The sequence below is a fragment of the Magnolia sinica genome, chromosome 5, assembly GCF_029962835.1.
Source record: "Magnolia sinica isolate HGM2019 chromosome 5, MsV1, whole genome shotgun sequence".
NCBI classification, from domain to species: domain Eukaryota; kingdom Viridiplantae; phylum Streptophyta; class Magnoliopsida; order Magnoliales; family Magnoliaceae; genus Magnolia; species Magnolia sinica.
The window spans coordinates 102,175,430-102,203,012 of record NC_080577.1 but is presented as its reverse complement, the minus strand read 5'-3'; the positions used below and the strand labels follow the sequence as shown (position 1 = coordinate 102,203,012).

General features: G+C 37.7%; 2 protein-coding genes and 2 long non-coding RNA genes across 15 annotated transcripts in view; 1 reads left to right on the top strand and 3 right to left on the bottom strand.

Moving 5' to 3' along the window:
* Window positions 1-1,913: 1,913 nt before the first annotated feature.
* Window positions 1,914-7,969, bottom strand: LOC131246471 (uncharacterized). Of its 2 annotated transcripts, XR_009171393.1 has the most exons (4): window positions 7,758-7,969; window positions 4,120-4,195; window positions 2,528-2,669; window positions 1,914-2,197 (listed from the first exon to the last, which is right to left on the bottom strand). It is a non-coding gene; the product is annotated as an uncharacterized LOC131246471 (long non-coding RNA). The 2 variants fall into 2 exon arrangements; XR_009171392.1 differs by lacking the exon at window positions 1,914-2,197 and having other exon boundaries at window positions 2,301-2,669; window positions 7,758-7,956.
* A 1,718-nt stretch (window positions 7,970-9,687) lies between these two features.
* Window positions 9,688-12,154, bottom strand: LOC131246472 (uncharacterized). Of its 3 annotated transcripts, none has more exons than XR_009171396.1 (3): window positions 12,088-12,154; window positions 10,146-10,306; window positions 9,688-9,913 (listed from the first exon to the last, which is right to left on the bottom strand). It is a non-coding gene; the product is annotated as an uncharacterized LOC131246472 (long non-coding RNA). The 3 variants fall into 3 exon arrangements; XR_009171394.1 differs by lacking the exon at window positions 12,088-12,154 and adding an exon at window positions 11,683-11,959; XR_009171395.1 differs by lacking the exon at window positions 12,088-12,154 and adding an exon at window positions 10,531-10,795.
* A 4,903-nt stretch (window positions 12,155-17,057) lies between these two features.
* Window positions 17,058-17,639, top strand: LOC131247118 (equilibrative nucleotide transporter 1-like). The gene has a single exon (XM_058247557.1). The coding sequence runs from the start codon at window positions 17,058-17,060 to the stop codon at window positions 17,637-17,639; it is 582 nt and encodes a 193-aa protein (XP_058103540.1).
* Window positions 17,640-19,485: 1,846 nt separating this feature from the next.
* Window positions 19,486-27,583, bottom strand: part of LOC131246468 (pentatricopeptide repeat-containing protein At5g18950) — a 30,109-nt gene continuing 22,011 nt past the window's right edge. For 7 of the 9 annotated variants that reach the window (XR_009171383.1, XR_009171389.1, XR_009171388.1 and 4 more), the window contains 2 exons: window positions 20,426-20,662; window positions 20,054-20,306 (listed from right to left, as the gene is read on the bottom strand). The gene's annotated coding sequence lies outside the window, so the exon portion shown is untranslated. Of the gene's footprint in view, window positions 19,746-20,053; window positions 20,307-20,425; window positions 20,663-27,583 lie in introns of those variants that run through there. The other 2 variants (XR_009171385.1, XR_009171391.1) reach the window with 2 other exon arrangements.

Here is a 27,583-nt window from a genome sequence, read left to right as displayed (position 1 = left end):
CCAATATCTCGTCTCCTAGCAGTTTATTAGAGTATTCTCGTGTCCACTTCAACATGAACGTGATAAAATTCTAATTATATAACTAATCCTAAAAATAAAAAATAAAATCCTATAGAAAAATAAAATTCCTACAAAACAGAATCAAGTAAACAATATTAGTAATGTTAGAAAATATGAAACAAAAAAAAATCTTAAAAAAAAAAAAAAAAAAAAAGACTCTAAGTTAAAGAAATTCAGAAAAAATAAAAAAATCTAACATTTAAAAAAAAAAGTCAAATCTAGAAAATCTAAACTTAATTGTGTTCGCGCCACTCTCCCGCAACAGCGTCAAAAAGTTGATCGAATCCAAGGGCTAACAACCGCAAGTGCAGAGCTCCGATGTAATAATAACTTGATGAGACTGAGGTCAAATCCTCAGGGAATGGGGAACACGGTTATAATTAATCTAAAGTGAACGGTTTGTCTGAATTTTTAATCCAGCGAAGTAAAAAGAGTTTTAAAATAAATAAATAAATAAAAGGCTAAGGATCAAGAAATCTACTTATAGCAATCACAATATCTCATTCACTGATTCAATTTATAACTCAATCAGAATTGAAGTCATATCATATCCAATTAGAAGATAATTCTATTGAGTCAATCATCAGCACCAATAAAAATATGAATTCAATTGAACGATTCTCTTATAAAGCATTTGGACATCAAGCTATGCGTGTTAAAGTTATTTTACGCCCTAGATAGATGCTAATAAAGATTCTTGAAATTGCTCCCGGTTAATGCGACATCGTACCCCAACATCCGCGCCCAAAAAGTCTCTCTCAAGAGAAAACAGGATAGCCATAGTGTTAGTGTCCATGGCGGAAATGGCTTTCAACCTTGGTGGTGTGTTGATGTCACCAAGTTCCATAGAGGCCACCATGGTTTATGCGTTATATCCACGCCATTCATCCATTTTGTGAGATCATATTAGGGCCTCTGCCCAAAAATGAAGTAGAACCAAAGCTCAAGTGGACCCACCACAGAAAGCAACGAGGACAACGATTCCTACCGTTGAAACCTTTCTAGAGCCACATTGATGTTATTTTCCATCCGACCTGTTCAAAAGTTCACAGAGACCTGGGTGAAGAAACAAATATCATATTCATCCAAAACTTCTCTGACCCCAATAGGCTTTCAACAGTAACGTACGTTCAATCATCACTGCTTTCTGTGCTATGATTCACTTGAGCTTTGTATTTGTCTCATTTTTAGGCTACGCCTTTAAATGATCTTGTCGAGTGTACGGACACCTTGTATATAGCACATACATCATGGTAAAGCCCATAGAACATGGTAACATCAACTCATCACCGGCAAACTACCCAATCCGCTTCCGTGTGTAGCCTCAAAGTAGCTAGATAAGTACACCAATGGCACACATCAACTGAAAAATTACCCCAAGTTTAGCACTTGAGGATATCAAAGTGGGTTTTGGGCGTGGTATGAGATACACGTTAGATCAATGGTCTGGATTATCCTAGCGTGAGCCCACTTGTCAAAAATGAAAGCTGTCTACTACAATTGGGACAGGAGGAGTATCACATTCAAATTCAATTTTATCAATTACGTCTCATGCAAGAAACACCTGAGGGTGATATTTGAAGGGTTCCTTTTTTTCTTTTTTTTTTGTTAAGGGTTATTATTGATCCACCGTGGCATTACATTCTCATTGCACTTTAATGCTTTGATGGAGATTGAACACATTGCTTAAATCCGTAGCCATTTACTACGGATTAAATCCGTAGATATAGGGATCATTTCCACCAACAATCCGTAGCAATAGAGAACATCTTTCTTATGAAAAAGTTTTTAAAAAAAAAAAGTTTAAAAAAAAAAAAAAAAGAAAGAAAAAGAAAAATAGGAGGTGACCCACATGCATCCTGGTTTTTTTTTTTTTTTTTTAACACCAGTCTAAGCAACTAACATACCTTGGTTAATGTCAATGATCTCCTTGTTGCCAATGATTGCCATTGTTTCCAAGGGACTCGTTTCTTCCGTAGATCTTTGGTGAGCTGTGTAGCAGTAAAAGGCATCAGCACCAGTATTTCGGATCCTTTAGCAGGTTCAGGCCCTCAATGATATTGAGGTTCACCACCTGTGAGCGGAGGTTCTCTGTTTTGTCTACCAGAAGCCCAATCTTCTCACCACGGTCCAAAACCTGCACAAAGGAAGATTACAATGGGTTTATGTTGTACTGCACATCACAAGAATTAAATAATTCGGGGGCTTCAAAAGACAGGGCTGCATGGAGGGCACTAATCTTGGCATTTGGGTGGCCCAAGGAAAAAGATTTTCCTAACTGCACATTGAAATATTAGAGGCAACCATCTGCACATTGAATGCTATACATACACTAACTGCACATTGAAATATTACAGGCAACCATTTGTATCATAGCCATTGATGATTTGAAAAGAAGGAAAGCACACCAAAAGCATGACCATCACTCTTATTCATTCCGAGTCAGCTATGAAATTAGGTTGCTCACCTTGCCACATATACTCATCACAAACCAAAGCTGATCCCCAGTCCCCGGAGCCGGAATATGTCCTCAGCGACTGTCGAGCCTGATGACCCAATGAACACATTCGACATGGCACAGATCGTCTTATGCAGCATGGCTTCAACCTCTGGGACAAAAAGGCATACACATAGCTTTAAACCCAGGTAGGTGCAAGGATACTTCCCAACAAAAATCACCCATATAAAAATGTTGCATGCTCTCTACATGCATACCTCAGTAGGTGTTTTGTATTTACTACCCAAGGAAACATCCACAATAAAGCTATGTAGGTTAAGCTTAAAATACAATGCAATGTGCGGGACCCACCGTGATGTGTTCACAACATCCCATTTGTCCATCATGTGCAAACCTCTAAAATCACATGGTGTGGCCCACCCAAACTTCAGCACATCCACTGGATGGATTGGATGGCATTAAAAAATAAATAAATAAAATAAAAAAACAGTGGATCCCATAACAACCGGTGGCCATCCCCATACCGCCATACCAACTGTTCCTGTCGCTCTGCTCAGTTGAGTTTTGGATTGGCCTGGTTTTGAGTTGCCTAGAAGAAAATGAGGAAGCAGAACATCCTCCTTTTTTGGGGTGTCCATTAATTCATCCAAACCATGCGATTTTCAGCAGATTGGATATCATGCACACATCTCGTTGGGCCCCACACATTGTGTTGCAGGTTAAGCTTAACCTACAAAGCTTTGTGGTGGATCCAACATCTTTCCCACAAAAACCATATTAGTTTTCTCTTTTACTCCAGTAATCAGAATTTTCTACTTAACATGGAATTTCAAAGATGGAAATTCCCTGCATGTGCAATCAGACTATAATAAACAAGCAGAGTACATGAAAGAAACCAAGAAGCTACCAGAAAGGTATGTAATTAAAAAACAAAAGTACCCAAAATCGAACAAAGCCATTTAAAACATTAAAACAACTAAAATTAAAGAACCAAACAAGAAAAAGGGCCGATACAGAAGTACCCAAAAGCTGAAAAACTCCAACGAATACATGAATCGATAAAACGACGAAATCGAAGTAGCTAAAAACAATCTGAGAATCTTCGGCAAAGCTATATACAGCTAGCTTTAACAAAAGAGAAGACACCCAAAATCCTAAATACTTGGACGAATACAAATAAAACGACTAAATTCAAAGAGAGTAGAAGAGTCCGAAAATCTCGGAAGGAAATATCTACAGTACAATTCAGCAAAATGAAGAATACCCAAAAGCTGATAAATTACAACTTTTAGCTGTTCAGAAATCCAGATTGTCCAAATTGCTGACCCAATTGTAGACGAAGCTATACATCACTGTCAGATCTTGTGGGTTTGGTGGTATCATAGGTCCCCACAAAAGAAAAGAAAACTAAGGAAAAAGCGATATAGCTTTTGATTACTTGCTGTCACCAACAAACTCAGTGAAAACCACAACATCTTCAATTAAAAAACAATCAGTCGGTGGCCAAATATCAAGTTACCAACCAAAATAGTGGAAGCAGAAATGTGGGGAGAGTTGAATGAATGTGGAGCGTTAAGCAAAATCTAGGAAAAGGATTTTACCTGAACCTCTTGCAGTTCTTCAAGTTCCACTGTTATCTGCGAGAAGGATGCTTGCGATTTGATGTTTAGAAGAGACCTAACCCCACCCAAAATTGTAATAATTTTGTTAGTACTTGGATTAGTATGTGAAACCTAGAGCTAAAATCCTTCAAAACAAAACACAACTAGCGGTGACTAAGATGCAATTGTAAGCAACGTCATAAATTAATAGAGTTTGGCTGATAATGAGTTAATGTGACTAGAGTCTAGACAAACATAAACAATGAGCCAAACAAGGAAATGTTTAACGTACAATAAACCTCTCTGTATAATATCCGAAATACCTAAAATTTAATGTCCAACAACCTCCACAGGACCCCAACCTGTTTCTGTGAGCAGCTGGGTCCAAATTTCACTGGGAAAAATAGGATCTTTAGGACCAATCTGCAAATTTCATGTATCCATGATGGGCCTTTGATTCAAATGTTCTGGAATGACGTTCCAGTGCAAATGGGATACTCAAATCCCAACTAAAGTATGGTATAATTCCTAGGTATGAAAGCTCTCAGTCCACTTTACCCTGATTTTATTTTTATTTTTTGTATTTCTAGAGCCGTCATGCAATGGTTTCTATGTGATGACAATCTACACAACTTGCACGGCAAGCCTGATAAAAAAGGGTTAAGAAAGAAGCCCGATTAATTTTATCATGACAAAGGAAAAATGATTGGCCATATCTAGACTGTGTACCTAATTTAAACATGATCCTTGGTTGTCAAATGGGAGTTGGAAATGATACTGGTTGGGACATTTACCATTGCTGTAGGCATTTCCAGGGACTGCTACCCCATTAGAAAGATGTTGGTCACATCTTTGAAAAACAATCCACTCTATCAAATAAGAAAAGGAAAAAACACTGAAAAATAAAAAAGAGAGCAGGTTGTTAGTGGCTATTCAAAACGAGATACAATTTAGAGAGCTAAATGATGGTCCAAGCTCATAGTAGAAATTTGAATTAAATCAGGGCTAAGCCCGTTATTGGGTCATTATCATAGGCCCAAGCCCAAGCCGTTCAGGTCAGGACTGGAACCGCAGGCCTATGATAAGTCAGCATGTGGGCTCACATTTTGTAGACATCCCATCCAAGTATTAGGTAGGCCCCATCATGTAGATGGCTCAGCCCTGACAACAGAGCTGGACAAATCAGCATGTAAACAAATGCATGTGCTAAAACCATGGACAGACTAGAAAAAATTGCCAAGCTTGTTTAAACCATCCACCGTTTTCATCTATGTGGCCTAACTGATTATTTAACCATCCTCACAGTTATGTACATGGTAGAGCACACCTGATACATGGCTCAGATGTCCTGCACATTTTCCAGGTTAGCACGTATCCGCTTGTGGAAGTGCATGTGGAGCCAGCAAACATCCCTGACACATGGCTCAGATGTCCTGCACATGTAAGATTAGCACATATCTGCTTGTAGAAGTGCAAGCAGATCTAGCAAACCTCTTTAAAATCCATGCACTCTGCATTCCTTTGGCTTCTTTAGCAAGTACTCAGAATAAACTCAAAAATTAAACTATAGAAAATCTGAGCTTCTTATGACAAAATCAACTAACTAAACCAACCACTATCATAAAAATTCATCTATCAGCCATCATACAGTGCCATCAACAATTTCTGCTTAGGCAACTGTCTTCAAGGAATGAATCTGGACCGTCCATAGTTACAAACTTACAACCTATGGGACACCCTGAAAGAATCACACCAATCAGGTGATCCTATTCACCTGAAAGGTAGCCGTCTGTTTTTTTTTCATGACCATCTTTCATCCAAGTTGTATGCCATGGATGGATGGTTAGGATCATCCGTTGAAAGTGATTCGTTAGAATCATAAGCAATCTTTTATCTAATGATGGATGTTATCACTAGAGAATCAGCTGCACTACTAACATCTCTATGGACCAGATGGGAACTGGGTCGCAAGTGGGTCCCATTGGCAACCTATGTTTTAGCATTCTTTCATTGACCTGATTTAGCATTTATTCCTCACCAAGAACAAGGAAGATCCCTGTTATGCCGAGTTTGCACATGTGCCACACGCACGCACGCACAAAAATCCCAAATTTGGAAAATCCTAGTCACTGAATCTTCAGTCTTTCCTCATATAGTTAACATCCCATGGATATAGCTAAAATTAAAGTAAATTGTACAAGGACAGCTAAAACTCCTTTTATAATTGTAAATGCTACAAGTGCAGTTCCTCTCTAGATGAAGAGTGACCAGACTAGGAGCAAAATAAACATGGAGAAACAGTTTGTTTTAAGCCTCTACTCCAAACTATTGGTTTCACTTTAATTAAGCATAATACATCCAAACACAAATACACTAATCACAAATATTGAAGATTGATAGGAAAAGATACAGACATCCTCATGCTACAATTTGAAAATATCATCCAAATATCTCACACCATTCATAAATGAAGTTTCATTGGTAACCATTCACTATATCATGTTCAATTGCCTCACATGTGCCAAGAAGCTTCTTCTATAAAAGAAAGACTTGCAAACTAGTAAATGGTAGCCTCTCTAGATAAAGAAAAATAGTATATCCAGCAAATAATCTGCAAAATATACAAAGAATTGACAATCATATCTTCAAATCAGCCTCTCATCTCCCAAAACTAATAAATGGTAGCCTCTGACATTTAACACCCAAAACATGTAACAAACAGCCCAAAATTCATCACAAGTTTCACCCCATGGTAGGCGATGGGTCTACATCACTCTGTTGAGCTGGCAGGATTCTCTCTCCTAAAATCAAAATCCAGAACACTGCTTGTTGCACCTGACACAACCAGTATATTGGTTGAGGTAGAAAACACAAAACTAGTATTCATGTGGTCCTGTTTTCTTGCTACCCAAATGGTGCAGCAAAATGAACTGCCATCCATTCAGCCAAAAATCATTTCCACCTGCAACTTGTGGTGTATGTCCAAATGCACCCTTATAGTAATGGTAGAACTGCAGCTAGAATTGCTATATCTCTGAACTATTCAGAAAATTAAGAAAATGCCTTAACCTCATGACATAAATTCTACCATAAAAGATGAGGCTAAAACAAATGGCTTCAATGGAAATAAGTAACTTCACCAGAATGTAACTCTTTTGTTTTTTGTGCAGCCCGTTATCTAATTTGGTAAATCCTCAAAGGAATTATGTATACAACAAAAAGAGTTCAAGTGTTATATCATGGTAGATGGTGAGTCTAGTACATAAAAGAGTTCAAGTGTTATATCAAATGGGTTTTCAGACTGTTTAACTACAAGACAACCGTTGCTCTTAATTGATCAAATCTAATGTATCCCAGGTTGAATCGGATGGTATAATATTTCTTAATAAGCTAAATCACATGAATAAGGTTTTCCAAAACTGCAATTTCTTTGGTAAACCACCAGTAGTCACAAGGAGTAGAGTACTGTACTACACTCAGATCCATAGCTCAACTGGCAGACTGAGTAGAGATACCTCGTTTCAACACTTGAGGTCTTGGTATCGATCCCTAGTGGGGGTGGCTAACATGGAGTGTGTGAACTGACATGCATGGGTGTGTACTAACAAGCTAACCCAAAAAAAAAAGGAGTAGAGTACCGGGAAAGGCGTCCGAGATTTTGAAAGTGAAGACAAGACACAAATGCCAATGATGATGGATATATCCCTTAGAAGTGTAATCTATGTGGTGTGCTAATGATAACAACTGGAACAACTCAAGGTGAGGTTCAGTCGATTTTCTAGCAGCAGTAATGTCCATCTTGGTCCACCCAATGCTCGAGGAAAGCCACATCAGCAAAGAAATTACAATAAGAAACAAGAAATAAAATAGGCGGGAGATTACCTCAAAGTTGGGAAAGAAACCAGGATGGAGACCAGTCCACACAGGAGGATGCTCAGGCGCCATGGTGAAGCATTGAGGTACTGAAGTTGGGTTCTCAGCCTGTCAATAGAAAAACTGTCACTTAAAACTAGCTTTTATGTGAGACAACATGAATTAATAAGTAGACTTCCAGAATGACACTAAACATCAACAAGGTTCAATATCTGCATGTTGGAAAGAAGGCCCAAAACCAGTTAGAGATCAATCAATATCAACAAAGGTAACATGTGCAGTAGCAAAGTATCTATCAATGATGAGAACCCTGTAAAGAGATGAGATTGATTGGCATTCTAATTAGTTTCACAAGCTTTTAATTAGATCTATTGATAAACTAATTTGGGAAATGTTCTAGCAAATGTGAACTTCTAAAGAAGAAATATTAGCTATGCATAGCATGTTCCGTTAGGCGTGTATATGGGAAAAGCATCAGGATGTTTTTGGGGATTTTGGGTTAAGTCTAATGGTATATAAATGTAATATAAATTTTTATAGATGTAATATAACAGGTTCCTCATCTGAAAAATCCATAACAAATATACCATTAGGCTTAAATCCTAACATGATTTTTCTCAAATGATGGATGGAGTGGATGTTGCACTAGCATCACAATGGCCTCACATAGTACATGTTCTGATGGAATGGCCAATGCGTGCTCCCACTCATCTTCATTGGAAGATGAAAACTTTTGTCATGCTGTTTCCCTGTGAAAAGTACATGAATCTAGGACGTTCAGGCCCTCCATTTGGCCTGGATGAAGGGCGCCACAACTGCCTGCTACCATCATAAACTATGGTCTGGTAGCATTGAAGCACACATTTTAATCAATATCAAATGCAACCTTTCTTACTTGGTACAAACAGCATGTACTGGGGTTGCGTTTATTCCGAGTGCGCCACTGCATCCTACACAAAACAGGCCGAGAATCTCACTGGTCAGGCCTATTACCATTCATACAGAGGAAGTTGCAAATAATGGCTCAAAAAAGTAATTCCTAGATTTGGTATGGATGTTTAAGGATCTAAAATCAATGAGGACATTTTTCATGTGGCCCATGTATGGTGGGACCTTGAAGATGAAGGGTCTACATCATCATGTGGTAAGAAGCAGAAGGAAAAAAAGAAGAAGAAAAAAGCAGCTTCAGCAGCCTCAAAGGGAGAGCCTTTTTTGAGTTCCTGTAATGCTTAATAGACCAGCCGTGGCTCGTTACATCAAATAGGTGATCCATTGTGTTAGAATATTCAATTCTCAAATCTAGATAACTCATTAAATAAAATAAAATCAGAAAAGAGACACTATACACACACACACACACACACACACACACACACACACACACATATATACACTCTCATGCTCAAATATACTACAATTCAGAGACTACACGCTGGAAACGTTCTTATATCTATTCCATTGAGGAATGAAGAGAACATATATACTAGGTGTGAGATTTGTAAAAGATTTTAACAAATATAATTTAAGAAATAAGGAATTGTCCTAATCTACAACTCCAGAATGAACAAACCACTTTAACCATAATTAAACAAACCACGACTTCATCAAAACCAGAATGAACAAGAAAAACACTCGAAAAACCAGTTGAGAAAACCAGCAATACCCAAAAAACCATATACGGGAGAGTTCAAGTGCATGCAGACATTCAAAATGCAAGACCCAATTGAGAATACCAGCAATACCTAATTTCCAAAAGGCCAGATATGAGAGTATCCAAGTGCATGTAGAAGTTCAAAATGAGACCCAATTGAGAAGACAAGCAATACCAAATATTCAAAGAACAGATGAGAGAGTCCAAGTGCATGTACAAGTTGGAAGGTGCAGCTTTACATAAAAGGTTGCAGGCCGTGCTCTCTGTCAGCTGCACACCATAAAAGAGTGAAAGTTTGATCCTCTGTCTTGCATCCATACTACATACTACAAAGGTTGAAATGTTAGCTTCTGAAAGTAGTTGTATTTTCATTGGAGTTGGGAACATCACTTATTACTCTCATTCCAAAGAAAAAAGGAGTGGGTCCTTGAGGGATTTCAGGCCAATCAGATTGATTGAAAGTCCCTACAAAATCCATGCTAAAACACTACCATCCACTTACAAAAGGTGCTAGGAAATGTATCTCCAAGGTGCAGGGAGCTTTTGTATATAGCAGACAGATTATAGATGGAACTTTGATTGCCCACAAGTGCATCAATTCCCAGTATATGGAAGGCAAAAAGGGAATCAGATGAAAAAACAACAGTTGTCGTTGGCCTTTTCCTGCATGAAAATCAAGTTCTCAATCAGAAGGACTAGAGCTGTAATGGAAAAAAAAAAAAAATTCTAGAAGCTCCAAACAACCTATAAATCAGTCACATTTTCAAGAATACAGAGGTCAAGTAATGCATTATGCAACATATCCAATTGCAGCATCCCATTATTTATCAACATGGTAAGAGACCATTATGGATTTTCATCAAATGCTTGGTGGGAAGTCAACAAACCTCAGGTTCCAACACCCGCACGGAAAATGCCCCTCAGCCCTGAAAAGTCCTTAATGGCTCACGTTTCAACTGAACAAATCAATGGTCATGCAGATCCTCTCCGCGTGATCATTAGCCCCCATTCAAATTAACAATGATGGGATGAACAACAAATTCCAAGCATCCAAACAGACCCAAACCCCATTCATTCATCAAAAATTAGTTATTATATCAAAGACATGAGTGGTACAGTAGATGGTTAAGATTCTGACTTCCAGTGTCAGCTACAGTAGATGAGTGGTACTTTCCAAGACTAACTGAGTGAACAAGTTGTGTTAGCAGTGGATAAAAGTCATGACACATGCAGGTCATATATCAATGACAGCAATTTGCTAAACATATAAGGAGAGAAAACAAGCAGCAAGTAGCTGGGTCCTTACTCATTCCTCAGTGGTAGACTCACAAGAGTTTCAACATGAGGTCATGGGTTCGGGTGCCCATTGTGGTGAAATCCCACTGTGGTGTGAAAGTAGCAGCATCCATAGCTGGGTCAGGGTCACCCAAGCCCAAGCCAATAGAACAAGATCTTGGCCTGAGCTCAATTTGGGATGACCCAGCAAACCAAATAGAAATTAAGCACGCAACTACCCAGCATGATATGCATTTTTAGTTATATATATGTTAATCATAAAAAAAATATATGATCAAGGTATATTCCAGACCTGACTGGATCCGGCCCAACCTGACAGGCAGAAGATCCTCAACCAATTTCCGGCTCAATTAGTAATTAGGCGTAAATGTCCATTAGATCCAGAACAACAGACCGAGGAGTCTGGAGTCTGGACCCAAGCCCGAGTGGGCCTGACCGCCCTCAACAATGAAATAGGAAATAGATATTAAAAGAAGAAAAAGAAAGGCAATGAAGTAGTAACTAGTTATATCGTGTCGCACTTGCAGAGATGCAATCCTAGGGTAGCATCTAAATGACCCAACTTTCCTAGTGCATTAGATTGAAAGCCACACAGTCTTCAAAAACAGAAAAGAATAACAGATAGCCTATGGACTCCATTTCTGATTCTGCTTTTAGCTAGTTTCAACGCCTTACCTAATTCAAGATGGATCATAGACAAGATAATACAAGGACACCACACTAAAGAAAAGCATTAAGCTAACCTTACATATCAAAAATGGATTCATCCTAAGTTGTTTGTTTGAGACTTCAGAAATTTCAGGTTGTCCTCATGATGCTCGATCTTTAATCCCAACTTTTGCAGATCGCATAGAAGCTAATGGTTTCAGCATTTTCCCAATCTAGCTACCCTCGAGAGAAACAAAGCATTTCATAGTTCTAGAGAAAATTCCACTAATTAGGGGTTTTCAGTTTTTTTTTTTTTTAATCTATAATCCACAATTAGGGAATCAACGCTACAAAATCCCTAATTAGGGATTCGAAACTCAAAAATTCCCAAAACACAAATCATTACACAATGTTACTTTAAGGATTAAAAAATGCCCAAATTGATATGAATAGGGAAGAGAGAGAGAGAGAGAGAGAGAGAGAGAGAGAGAGAGAGAGACCTGATATTGCATAATGATCATTAATCTGCTGGACCAAAGAAAAGAAGAAATAAAAGAGGGAGAGAGAGGGAGAGGGAGAGGTAGATCGAGCAAAGAGAGAGAGAGGGGAGGGAGAGAGATCAAGCGGAGAGGGAGAGGCTGAGAGGTAGATTGAGCAGAGAGGGAGTGGTGCAAAGAGAGAGGCGTAGAGAGATAGATCAAGCGGAGAGGGAGAGGTGTAGAGAGAGAGAATCGGCGGTGGGGAGAGAGGGAGAGCGAGCGGCAGAGAGAGGGAGAGAGAGAAAGAGTCGCGATAGGTTTAGGGTTTTTTTTTTTTCTTTTATATATACTGACCTGCCGGCAGTCGTTAAAACTGGCCGCTGGCAAAAGGTTGGCCCATCGGTCAGCTAAGGCCCTGTTTCTTGTAGTGTCTCTTAATTTTATCTCAAGATTAGAATGAGTTTGATATGAAGCTCTCATTTGAATTTGAATTTCGGGAGGAGAGTATTAGGGAAACAAATATCCAACACTAAATGTTTCAAGGAACAGTTGCATGAGACCTACTCGTTAGTGGTTGTCCATAAATAAATTTTAAAGATATATCCAACAAGCTGGTGTTTGTGACATTCATTAGCTATATCTTTTTTCTGGCGTGTTTTAGTGTGACCAAAGCTCTTGTGAGTCACATCACTTGGACAGATGATAGGGATGCCAACCATTGAATTCATTCACTACATCTTTTTTCTAGTTTGTGTTTTACTGTGACCAAAGCTCTTGTGAGTCACAAGATCACTTGGATAGATGATAGGCATGCCAACCATTGAAACCTTCTTTTTATATTCACATGGGAAGTGGATTGCTTCTGGCCTCACCATCTCTAGCAAGGAACGAGCATATTTGTGTTGTGGCCCACCATGATGTATCTGTTTATTCATGCCGTCCATCCCTTCTCTCGGACCATTTTAAGGTATGAGTCCAAAAATGAGACAAATATCCAACGCTCAAGTGAACCACACCAAAGATGACTCTTGCATTTAATGCAGCCCTAGCTTACAATTTGGTGTGGTCCACTTGCGTGTTGGATCTGCTTCGTATTTTGGCACATACCTTAAAATAATATGAGATGAGATGAAAGGCGTGTATAACCAGATATATCATGGTGAGCTCCCACATAGATCTGCCTATTCCTTGCTAGAGATGGACGGCAATCCCTCTTCCATTCACTCACCCAAGAGGATGATGAAAAATTAAATACAAAACAAATATTAGACTTTTTTTTACACATGCGAAGGATCGCTCGAAAAGTATAGCAGTCACACCACAATGAGATTTCACGGCAATTGGTACTCGAACCCAAGACCTCGTGTTAAAACTCATGTAAGTCTACCAATAAGGCATGAGTAAGGACCATCTTGAAAACTCAAAGAATTTGGTGACTCGACGCAATGGATGATAATTAAAAAAGATAAATTAATTAATTTAAAAAAAAAGAATAACTGTTTAGAATATTCATGGAAGAGTTACACATGCATATGTACATAAATGGACTAATTCTGAGAAGGTCCAAGTCCAACCTATTAGATTAAAAGTTAGTCCACCAGCCAATAACTTCCAGCCTTTCAAGTGAGTGTGACATCCAATGTGTCAAATAGGTTAGCCCCATCATATGGATCACCTTCTAAAAAAAGTTAGCGACATCTATTCATTGAGTGGACAACACTTATATTTTCTGTTAATCAATAATGGCTAGATATTATTTTCTATGAAATGGTCCACTTGATAAGTAGATGGGTCTGATTCTTGCTTTGGGTGCTTCTCATGACAGGGCCAACCTACTCGAAGGGTTGGATATCACATTCACTTAATAAGTTGAAACTTATCCGTTAGGTGGACCTAAACTTTGGGAGTATAAGCGGTTTATATATATATATAAATATATATATATATGGGAAAAGGTACTATGCGCTCGACCTCACGATAAGCTCCCGTGAGGTCGAGCTATGTGGGCCCCACCGTGATGTGTGTCGACCATCAACACCGTGCATTTGATGGGTCCCCTCTAAATTATGGGATATCCCAAAAATCAGCCATATACGGAACTCAGGTGGGCCATACCATTTAAAATCATGTGAAGATACCGTTAAAACATATAAAAGCACTTGGTGGGTCTCAACTGAGTTTTGAATGCTACTGAAACTTGGTCTAAAACCTCATACAAGTGGGACACACATAACGGATGGGCTGGATTTGCAAACCACGTCTCGGTGGGCCCAAAAAATGATTATGAATGTTTTAATGGTGCACAGCCCCTCCCCACTTCTGTATGTGGTGTGGCCCACACAAGTCACAGATTGACTTGATTTTTGAGACCTAGGCCCACGATGGAATGGTGCATCTGACTGATGGGGTAGATGTTCGAAACGCATCACGGTGGGGCCCACACAGCTCGACCTCATGGGACGGACTCGTGAGGTCGAGCGCATAGTACCTTTTCGCTATATATATATATATATATATATATATATATATATATATATATATATATATATATATATATATATATATATGCACCAGTTCGCACGGAACTGGTGCGAACTTTTTTGAGAACCCATCATACGTGATGTGGATCCAAAATCTGCACCATTCATGTGAAGCAGCACCTCATGAAACCCCCCTGGCCCAAGTTTTACTTTGATCTAAAACTTTGATGGGCCATGAAAAATGAAAACAGTTTTCTCCCTTGATTTGCATTTCTCTTTGCTATGTCCCACCAGAATTTTAAATCAGGGTGAAAATTTGTCACATGGGGTTTCATGGGATTCCGCATCACATGGACCGTTCAGATTAGACACCCATAACACGTGTGCAAAGGTGTGCACGTGCGTAGGTGCGCAGGTGAGCATGACTCTATACATATATATATAGCCGAATGCTCACCTATGCACCATTGTGCATGGAATTGGTGCGAACTTTTTTGAGAACTCATTGAAGTCTGGCTCGATGCCATCGGAAAAATCTGTAATTTATCAAGTTGATTGTTGGACACTTTAGGTGTCATGTTCAATGCCATTGAAGGTTGTTCGATGACATCAAAGGCCTAATCGATGACATCGGTAAAATACGAAAAATTCATGTTTAGTCGCTGGAATGTTTGGTCTTTAGTTCAATATCATTGAAGTGGGTTCGATGCCATCGATGGTCTATCAATCACATTGAAGTCCCATCAAAGGTGCCATCGAACGATCTCGTAGAAAATACGTAGAATTGTGTTAGTGCGGGATTTATTTCTTATTTCGATGGTGATTCACCTACAGGTTATATATATGGGTGTAATCGAGATTAGGGAGTATCAAATAGCTTTCTAATTCGTTCATAGGGTTTTCAAGGGCTTGTAATGGGAGATTCGAGGATTGTTCGAATCGGGTATTCTCTCTATCTCTTGTAATTTCTACTTTCATAGTGATATCTATTGCTTTGTGTCATGGTTTTTTCACTTTAAATTCGGAGTCTTTGTACGTGCTTGTGCTTGATTGTGCGATTGCAATACTCTGCTTGATTCATCCTTTTGTGCTTCTGCAGTCCCCCATTGATCATGTAAAGCCTACCTGAAAGAAGTCTTACATGTAAAGCCCACTTGAAAGCTCGATCGGAGGCAAAAACAATCCAGACCATCAAGACTTTAAATCAGTCGTACCTCGCAAACCGGAATGAGTTATTCGACATATTATATATGATTTTGGGCCAGGAGAAGCTACTGAAGCCAACCAATCTTGCCGTGCCAGGTTGCCCACGCCAGATTTGTGAGATTCCATCAGATCGACAGTTAAAAGTCCCATTTATTTTTGTTTTTACTACAAATAGCAAGTTTTACTTCAAGTATAACTTTTGATCATTTGATTTGTAGAAGTCGTGCCCAACATAAAAAGGGCTTAAAGAAGTTAGGAGAATGGAGGTCATCTATAAATAGTAAGTTTACATATTTATAATAGGTCACGTTTTTAGGGTGTTTGATTTGGAGTTTATGTCTAAAACTCCGTCCAAAGTTTTGAGTTCCTTATTTAAAGAGTTGTAATTTTGTTTTTTTATCATCAATCAAGTTATTTCGAATTTATTAGAAATAATTTTTACTTTGATCCCTCATGGATTCGAGGAAGCTCTCTGAGGAGTCCAGAGAGCTCCATGGATTCAGAGTAGATATCCCTGAGGAAGACAGTGATCGACCTCATCACGTCCCTTCCTGCTCACTAACTCAACTCATTAGACCAAAAGTCTAGCACAACTTATCTGGATGACGAATTTTGTCCGCTAGGTTGTAAGTATTGGACGAACCTATCAAGCAAAGATTATGTTCCACCAACTAGTCCTATTTTCTTCCATCGATCCAGACGGTCCATGAAGAGGCCTTCATCAAAAATACTTTTTAGTGGCAAATATGCATTTAAATTCTCCACAAGTGTGCCATCAGCACACGTAGTTGCACTCCTACATAGATGTACATCTAAAATGTTAATCTATTTCTTCCTTCCCCCGGTGAATTAAATGATTCAAACCGGTTACCGTTAGCACCTAACGGTCTTTTTGGTTCATCTTCATCTCCTTTTTTTTTCAATTATAATTGTGTATTTTGAAGTTAACTTCTTTTTTTTTGGCAGAGATTAAAGTATAACAAAAAAAAAATTATATAAACTATGATCTCTAAACTCTAATACATAATAACGTTAACAAAAATTAGATGAACTCATTTCTAAGTGGCATGCACACATGGTCTAAAATTCTTGATTCACAACTTCAAAAGCTCCATCTGTATCTATGAGCATTTAGCAAGTCAGCTGGATCGAATCAGCTCAGTATTGTCTTTCTGTTTTCGTTTTTTTTTTTTTTTTTTCATTCCTTTAATCCATGACTAGACCTGTGTTATTTCAAAGATTATCATATTGAATACAACACCATTTTTCGTGAAATCTTCTAATTTTGAGTTTGTTTCTGCAGGGATGACTGTTTCAGTTTTGAGAATCATAACCAAAGCTATCTACCCACATGATGCTTCTGGTTTAAGAAGCAGCGCCAACCTCTACTTTGGCATCAGTGTCGTCATCATGGTCATTTGCCTAATTTGCTACAATATCAGTAACAAGCTTCCAGTCATTCAGTACTATAAATATTTGAAGACAAAAGCCCAAGAAGTAGAAGAAAATGATAAACCCTGCCTGAGTAAATCTCCATGGAAATCAAGCTTGTGGGATGTTACAAGGCGAGTAAAATGGCTTGCATTTGCAAGATTCCTCATCTTCGTTGTAACTTTCTCAATATTTCCAGGACACATAACGGAAGACGTGCACTCTCAAATCCTCAATGACTGGTACCCAATCCCTCTCATTGCATGTGAGAGTTTGTTCAATCTAGTGGGAACGTCTTTGCCAGCGATCTATCTCATCAAGAATGAAAACGTCGTAGTGACTGCCTCAATTGCTAGGCTGTTGTTCTATCCTCTCTTTCTTGGTTGCTGGTACGGGCCAGTATTCCTCCAGACAGATTCCAACTGCCACATTGACATGTCTGCTTGGGATAACTAATGGTTTTCTTGGCAATATGTTGTTGATTCTTCCGCCCAAAACTGTCCCAATACAGCATGCTGAGGCTGCGGGGATTGTGATGGTAGTGTTTACAAATCTTGGCTTGTCAGTTGGTTCAATAGCTTCTTGGCTTTGGATCATCTGATCAGATGGTATCAAATGTATATCACCTTTAATACCGGCTTCAAATGTATGTTTCTGTGAATCCATCCATGGAATGCTTTAATGATGTTCCTACCTATTTGATCATATAAAGCTATGTTAATATATTCTTTTGTTGTCCCAGGAACAGAAAGCTTCCATGTTGTCCACCAACTATGTCCATGGGGAGCCCATGGATCATATCCAAGCCATTGACATGAGGGCCCCCATCACCAGTGGACCATGCTCCTCAAATCTCTCAAATTGGAGGATCCTGGTGATGTAGGACAACATGAAGGCAATCATTTGGAGGGCTAAGATCAAGAGAAATCAAGTTGTGTGGCTCATGATGGGGCAAATAAAAAAATTGGCATAATGCCCATTATAGTTTTTGATGACCATAACTTTGCAACCATTTATCAGAATCGCTGATATAATACGTCGTTGGAAAAGCTACCAACGAGTGCTACGTCCTGGCCAATGCCAAGAGCAATTGGCTCCCAAACAGTTTGCAAAATTCAATTGCCTTTTTGGGTCGAATTTGTGTTTTAAGTCAAAGTTTGTTATTTTTAGTAAGTTCTATTTTTTTATTTTTAGGGTTTTAAGAGTCCAGCTCTGTTTCAAGGTCATTGTTATGGTGGGTTGTTTCAGAGCGTGGGTAGAATTAGACAACTTTTACTGTTTTTAATAATTTTACTCTTTTTATTAACTTTTATTATTTCGTGTGTTTACTAGTTTGAGTTAGATTGGGAATCTAGGGCCTCTTTTGCTTATATAAGGCCATCAAGTACATTGTAGAAAACAATTTTCATCAATAATATCAATTTTGTTCTTGTTTTAGAAATTTTCTTTCTTCAAGGATTCAAAAGCTATTCTTGAGAAGAAGATGATGATCTTCTTACTTTCACCACACACCCACTTTGCTACCTTACCATTGAATCTTTGGTCCTTCATTAATGTGGCTTGTTTGTGTGTTTAAATCAAAAGTGGACCAATTGAGGAGACTTTTTGGGCGTGGTCCATCCATGATGGAGGTCATTAGACCAATGGCTTGGATAAACCGGCCATGCAACCCACGTGTACAAACTCAATGCATGATAGGAAAACTCAATGCCTGTTACAAATGGATGCAAATGGCATCTTCACTACAAGGAAAAAGGGCTTTAGCCTCGGTTCAAAACTATGGCTAAAAAGATTAAAAACTAAGGCTAAAGCCTTTAGCCTCAGTTTTGCCTCAGTTATCCAAACCGAGGTTGGAACCCCCGTGGCTAAAGGCTTTAGCCTCAGTTTTAGCAACTGAGGCTAAAAGGGTTTTTATAGCCTCAGTTCTTCAAGTGAAGCTAAAAGAACCATTTTAGCTTCTGTTGCCTTTAAATGAGGCTAAATCAAAATTTTAGCATTCATTCTTTCCAACCGAAACTAAATCCAAATTTTAGCCTCAGTTGCCTCCAACCGCAGCTAAATCTATTTTTAACCTCAGTTCTCAACAACCGAAGTAAAGGCCTTTAGCCACGGGAGTTGTAATCTCAGTTTGGGTAACCGAGGCAAAAACTAAGGCTAAAGATGAATTTAGCCTCTATTAGTATCAACTAAGGCTAAATTCAATTTTTAACCTCAATTCTCAACAACTGAAACTAAATCATTCATTTTAATCCATTCATAAACATGTGCATATTCATTCATTCATTCAATCAAATACAATCACTCATTTTAATCCATTCATAGAAGCATAATACCAACAAAAATTATCTATCTATTTAAAATTTTCAAAACGAGCTACAGATGCACCCTACTGCATCAAACTATTACATAGCGTTAGCATGTAGACTAGGAACACACTCAAAAAACCAAGGTCTGGTGTCATTGGGCTTGCAACAGCTAACGCAGCTAAGCTCTGATTGGCTAGGCCTCTCCTATCTGTCTAGCTAGCAGGAAACTTATTTGATGACCTTCTGCAATAAATGCCTACAAAGTAATCCCAACATAATCATAATCAAATTTCTTTTGAAGTGTACTTGCAGATAGAATTACAAGGACCCATGTTATGAGAAGAAACAAGTGATGCATTTTTACGAAAATTGTCAACATTCATTGTGGCCATAAAATCAAACCTTGATCATTTGCAAAATGCCGTGGAGAATAGCACCCAAAATCACTTTGAAAGAAAAACCTATCACATAGAAATTGGTTTTTATCAAATAGCTATTGAATTTTCAGCATAACTAGAATGAATATCATGGCCCTGTTAAAGTAAAAGTTGGCCTACAATCACAGGTTTCAATCACCCTAATAGGTGTTAGCAATTAAAAAGCGACGGGTACTACAGCCATTAGAAGGATTCTATGGATACAGATCTCTATCATAATACAACGAAAGCCATGTAAGCATTCTCAATTAAGACTGCAATTTCTAATACAATTCTGCTTTATAAAACAATGTATATCGAAAGATGTTGGGCGAATCAAGACATACAGATTTCTTTTCTTGGCAATATCTGTTGGTGAATTCCTGAAAGCGTGCCAAGGCCTACACAAATATCAGTAGGAGCGAGTCAGAACAATCTGCTTATATTCATATATTTGTTTCAAATAAATAGATAAATAATGAAATCATTGGCACTGCCTATCTGGTCAACATCCACATACCTGGAAATGCAATGGATTTATTTGGCAGGAGAGGATCCACCTGCACTGCCTATCTGTTTGAGATCCACATACTTGTTAGCACTTGGACAGGGCCTTCATCCCCATTCGTATCATATTCATCTCCATCTGGCACACACATCAATACTAATTAGGAGGCATGTGCAGAGGAGGCTTTACTGATGTTGAATGGAACTCAGCTAGGAGGGCAAAATATTCATCTTTCTTGGGGCCGTAGTCCTAACAAACAGGTTTATATGACTAGATTAGTTTTGAAATATTCACGTGAATGGAAAGTATAGAAACTTTGAGGAACACAACTTTCATTTTGATTTTATCACAAAGAACTAGATTTATACAGCTATATTTTGACTCTATTGTGCTCACTGAGCTGTTTCATAGGTCTGGTTTCAAGCCCAAAAGAACATTGGAGGTGATCATGTTCGCATTAGAAGAGCCTACTCGTTATGGCATCAGCTGCTTGGGAAGGTCTGGACCTAGATTCTTTTCACAAATGCTAATTCTTTTTTTTCCTTTAGGCTTGAGGTGATACAATTATCTTGTTGGTGGCCTTATTTGTTCTGTGACTTAAACCCAAGTAAGAACTTGTGGAAGTCAATTCTGTTTTTCTGGAGAATGAACTAAGTCAGACCTGAAACATGTATGCTTTGGGTGAGTAATAATGATTCTGGTCCACAGGTGAAACCGAGTTTTCGATTGTTCACAATATAACAATAAGTAATTGTTCGCTATTGCTGTTGATTCTTATCTTCAAGCATTGATTATGATGTTCCTAGGCTCCCAAAAGATTGCACCAATTTTAGATGGAGTTGATCTTTGGAAACTTTGTCTAGAATGGCATTTTCCTTACCATTCAATAAAAAATAAAAACAAAAACATGTGAATAGATTGAAAGAACAACAATCCACTATCAAAACAGTGTGAAAAGTATACTAAGAAGCAAAGGAATGAGAATGCCCATTCATCAAAGAAACAATGGATGATATTAAAGAATCTCAATCAATTGTTTCAACTTTCAACAAACATCAGTGTTTTCTAAACCTAAATGTAGCTACGCAAGCAGAAAGGAACTTTGCTAGCTTGGTGCGTGACTAACTTACGGATTCCGATGACTGGGTCATGCATGTGTTCCTCGTGATTTATCCAATTTGGCAACATACACAAGACTCTCAAGTGGCAAACTGTTGGAGTAACAGCAACTCAATCACAAATAACACACATTTCACAAATAACACACATAAAATAATAAGGGCTGTTTTCTTAAAATGTAGGATAGCAGAGTATGTTGAATTTTTCTGTATATCTACACTACATAGAAGACTCTTTTATAGACATGATGTAGACACCTGAACTAACACATGAGAGATTCTTGCTAAAAGAATTAATCAGCAACTGGCATGTGGCTTGACCACATTCAATTCAATTACAACAAACAGTGAGAAAACAATAGAACTTCAAACGTTCTTATGACCGTTGGATAGCAACGTTCAATCAGGTTTGAATTATTCTCAACACGCCCCCTTGATTCAAACAACCTCAACTCCGAGCATTTCTCCTAACTTGACAAATTTCCGCCAGGAAAGTGCTTTAGTGAAAATGTCTGCAATTTGATCCTCGTTGTTGCAGTATTCCAACTTGATTTCTCCTTTCGCCACGAGTTCTCTTATGAAGTGATGACGTACTTCTATGTGTTTAGTCCTTGCGTGAAATGCTGAATTTTTTGTCATTGCAATGGTAGATTTGTTGTCGCAGTAGATTACCGTGGCTTCTACTTGTTTTGCCTTCAAATCGGATAAGATCCTTCTAAGCCATACTGTTTGGCAAGCGGCACTTGTGGTAGCAATGTATTCGGCTTCCGAACTTGATAGTGCGGTGGTTTCTTGCTTCTTAGTCGCCCATGATATCATTCCGGATCCAAGACTGAGCGAAAATCCCGAAGTGTTTTTTCAGTCATCTGCACAACCAGCCCAATCACTATCACTATAAGTCACAAGTTTAAAATCACTCACCTTGCGATACCTGATTCTAAAGTTCAATTTGCCACAAATAAATCGTAGGACTCTTTTTGTTGCTCCCATATGTTTTTTACTTGGAATTTGCATGAATCTGGATAGAAAGCTCACTGCAAACATTATATCTGGCCTTGTATGAGTGAGATAAATTAGTCCACCAATCAAGCTTCTATAGTCTTTTCCATTAGTTTTATTTACCCCATCTTCTAACATAAGTTTATCATTTGTATTCATGGGAGTTTTTGCAAGATTACAATTAGTCGTATAAAATCTTTTTAATATATCATGAGCATACTTTTCTTGACATACAAAAATATCTTTGGAATCTTTAATAATTTGCATGCCTAAAAAAATATTGTAAAAGGCCCAAGTCGGTCATTTCGAATTTACACATCATATTTTCTCTAAATTGTTTCATCAAACTTATAGAATTGCTTGTATATATCATATCATCAACATACAAGTAAACTATAAAGATTTCCATACCTTGAGTTTTCACATAAAGAGTAAGTTCACTTTCACTCCTCTTAAAATTTGTGTCAAAGAAGTACCTGTCGATTTTACTGTACCATGCTCTTTTTAATATATCATGAGCATACTTTTCTTGACATACAAAAATATCTTTGGAATCTTTAATAATTTGCATGCCTAAAAAAATATTGTAAAAGGCCCAAGTCGGTCATTTCGAATTTACACATCATATTTTCTCTAAATTGCTTCATCAAACTTATAGAATTGCCTGTATATATCATATCATCAACATACAAGTAAACTATAAGGATTTCCATACCTTGAGTTTTCACATAAAGAGTAAGTTCACTTTCACTCCTCTTAAAATTTGTGTCAAAGAAGTACCTGTCGATTTTACTGTACCATGCTCTTGGAGCTTGTTTGAGTCCATACAAAGCTTTCTCTAATTTGTAAACTTTAATTTCCATCCCATTGAGTTTAAATCCTGCAGGTTGTTCTACATAAACATTTTCCTGTAACTCACCATTTAAGAAAGCTGATTTGACATCAAATTGATAAACATGCCAACTTTCTTGAGATGCTAAAGATAAAACAGTTCTAATGGTTTCTAATCGAGCAACAGGAGAAAAGGTTTCAAAAAAAATCAACACCTGGAATTTGAGCATAACCTTTTGCTACTAAACGAGCTTTATGCCTTTTCAAAGATCCATCAGGATTGAATTTGGATTTATAAATCCATTTCAGTCCAATGGCTTCTTTTCCTGGGGGCAAATAAACCAATCTCCATGTTTTATTTTTTTTAATAGCATCAATTTCTTCCTTCATTGCATCATACCACTCTTCCTTTGTCACTGCATCTTCAAAACATGTGAGTTTTGAAGAAAAGAAGGCAAAATCACATAATTGATAAATATCAGTAAGACTTCTTACCCTTCTTGGAGGCGATTCACTTGATTCAATATGTGGTGAAAGTGGTGGATGAAACTCATTTAGTGGCATGCTTGGTGGCATACAAGATGTGGTTTCTTCATGATCAACAACCAAATGAGCATTTTCGACACTACTTTCCCAATTCCATGCACCATTTTCATTAAAGATAACATCTCGACTGATGTTCAAAATCTTATTTTTTGGATCATAGAGCCTATAGCCTTTTGTTTCATCGCTATAGCCAATAAAAATATATTTTTTGCTCTTATCATCTAATTTTTGCCTTTTTTGCGAAGGAATATGAGCATAGGCTATAGATCCAAATACTTTAAGATGGCTCACATTTGGTTTTCTCCTAAACCAAGCTTCATATTGGGGTTTTTCCGATGACAGCCTTGGTAGGAAATCGGTTTAATAAATAAACCGAAGTTGCTATGGCTTCAGCCCAAAAGTTCTTTGGTAGTTCCTTTTCTTTCAGCATACACCTTGCGGTTTTAACGATTATTCGATTTTTTCGTTCCGCGACCCCATTTTGTTGTGGGTTAAAGCTTGCCGTGAGTTATTTGCTTATACTTGCACTTTTACACATCATAAAGAATTTTTTAGATGTAAATTCACCACCCCGGTCAATACGCAATTTTTTAATAGAATAGCCACTTCGTTTTTCAACAAAAGCCCGAAATTGTAGGAAAAATGAAAGAGCTTCAGACTTTTTTTTAAGAAAATACACCCATGACATTTTAGTAAAGTCATCAACAAATAATAGAAAATATCTACATCCACCAAAAGAGGATGTACTCATAGGACCACAGATATCAGCATGTACAAGCATCAAAGGTTCAGTTGCCCTCCAAGATTTACCCACTTGAAAGGGCTATGATGTTTTACATATACACATGCTTCACACAACTTTCCATCATTTATCACCATGGGTAAACCATCAACCATTGTATTTTTATGCAGTAAATTTAGACCACCAAAGTTTAGATGCCCATATCGTTTATGTCATTAGCCTAGAGGCATCACTAGATTCAACATTAAAAGCAACGATGGTGAGATCAGAAAATTTAAGAGGGAACATTTTAGTATCAGTCATTTCAACAGAAACTATTAATTCCATGTTTTTCTTATTAAATATCATGCATTTATTTTCAGCAAAAATAGCATAAAGTCCTCTTTTCATCAATTGTCCCAAGCTGATTAAATTTTGAGCAATGCCAGGAACATACATAACATCATGAATAAGCTTCTCATCAGATTTGGTGTCTATGGAAATAGTTCCCTTACCTCACACTTGAACTGGATCATGGGTGTATTTTCTTGAAAAAAAGTCTGAAGCTCTTTTATTTTTCCTACAATTTCAGGCTTCTGTTGAAAAACAAAGTAACTATTCTATTAAAAAATTTGCGTACTGACCGGGGTTGTGAATTTACATCCAAAAAATTCTTTATGATGTGTAAAAGTGCAAGTATAAGCAAACAACTCACGGCAAGCTTTACCCCACAACAAAATGGGGTCGTGGAACAAAAAAATCGAATAATCGTTGAAACCGCAAGGTATATGCTGAAAGAAAAGGAACTACCAAAGACCTTCTAGGCTGAAGCCGTAACAACTTCGGTTTATTTATTAAACCAATTTCCTACCAAGGCTGTCACCGGAAAACCCCATATGAAGCTTGGTTTAAGAGAAAACCAAATGAGAGTCATCTTAAAGTATTTGGATCTATAGCATATGCTCATATTCTTTTGCAAAAAAGGCAAAAATTAGATGATAAGAGCAAAAAATATATTTGTATTGGTTATAGCGATGAAACAAATGACTATAGGCTCTATGATCCAAAAAATAAGATATTGAACATCAGTCGAGATGTTGTCTTTAATGAAAATGGTGTCTGGAATTGGGAAAGTAGTGCCGAAAATACTCATTTGGTTGTTAATCATGAAGAAACCACGTCTTGTATGCCACCAAGCATGTTACCAAATAAGTTTTAACCACCACCTTCACCACATATTGAATCAAGTGAATCGCCTCCAAGAAGGGTAAGAAGTCTTACTAATATTGATCAATTACGTGATTTTGCCTTCTTTTCTTCAGAACTCACATGTTTTGAAGATGCAGTAACAAAGGAAGAGTGGTATGATGCAATGAAGGAAGAAATTGATGCTATTGAAAAAAATAAAACATGGAGATTGGTTTATTTGCCCCCAGGAAAAGAAGCCATTGGACTGAAATGGATTTATAAATCCCAATTCAATCCTGATGGATCTTTGAAAAGGCATAAAGCTAGTTTAGTAGCAAAAGGTTATGCTCGAATTCCAGGTGTTGATTTTTTTTGAAACCTTTTCTCCTGTTGCTCGATTAGAAACCATTAGAACTGTTTTATCTTTAGCATCTCAAGAAAGTTGGCATGTTTATCAATTTGATGTCAAATCAGCTTTCTTAAATGGTGAGTTACAGGAAAATGTTTATGTAAAACAACCTGCAGGATTTAAATTCAATGGGATGGAAAATAAAGTTTACAAATTAGAGAAAGCTTTGTATGGACTCAAACAAGCTCCAAGAGCATGGTATAGTAAAATCGACAGGTACTTCTTTGACACAAATTTTAAGAGGAGTGAAAGTGAACCTACTCTTTATGTGAAAACTCAAGGTATGGAAATCCTTATAGTTTGCTTGTATGCTGATAATATGATATATACAGGCAATTCTATAAGTTTGATGAAGCAATTTAGAGAAAATATGATGTGTAAATTCGAAATGACCGACTTAGGCCTTTTACATTATTTTTTAGGCATGCAAATTATTAAAGATTCCAAAGGTATTTTTGTATGTCAAGAAAAGTATGCTCATGATATATTAAAAAGATTTTATATGACTAATTGTAATCCTGCAAAAACTCCCATGAATACAAATGATAAACTTATGTTAGAAGATGGGGTAGATAAAACTAATGGAAAAGACTACAGAAGCTTGATTGGTGGACTAATTTATCTCACTCATACAAGGCCAGATATAATGTTTGCAGTGAGCCTTCTATCCAGATTCATGCAAAATCCAAGTAAACAACATATGGGAGCAACAAAAAGAGTCCTACGATACATTCGTGGCACATTGAACTTTGGAATCAGGTATCGCAAGGTGAGTGATTTTAAACTTGTGACTTATAGTGATAGTGATTGGGCCGGTTGTGCAGATGACTGAAAAAGCACTTCGGGATTTTCGCTCAGTCTTGGATCCGGAATGATATCATGGGCGACTAAGAAGCAAGAAACTACCGCACTATCAAGTTCGAAAGCCGAATACATTACTACCACAAGTGCCGCTTGCCAAACAGTATGGCTTAGAAGGATCTTATCCGATTTGAAGGCAAAACAAGAAGAAGCCACGGTAATCTACTGCGAGAACAAATCTACCAGTGCAATGACAAAAAATCTAGCATTTCATGCAAGGACTAAACACATAGAAGTACGTCATCACTTCATAAGAGAACTCGTGATCAAAGGAGAAATCAAGTTGGAATACTGCAACACCGAGGATCAAATTGCAGACATTTTCACTAAAGCGCTTTCTTGGCAAAAATTTGTCAAGTTACGAGAAATGCTCGGAGTTGAGGTTGTTTGAATCAAGGAGGCGTGTTGAGAATAATTCAAACCTGATTGAACGTTGCTGTCCAACGGTCATAAGAACATTTGAAGTTCCATTGTTTTCTCACTGTTTGTTGTAACTG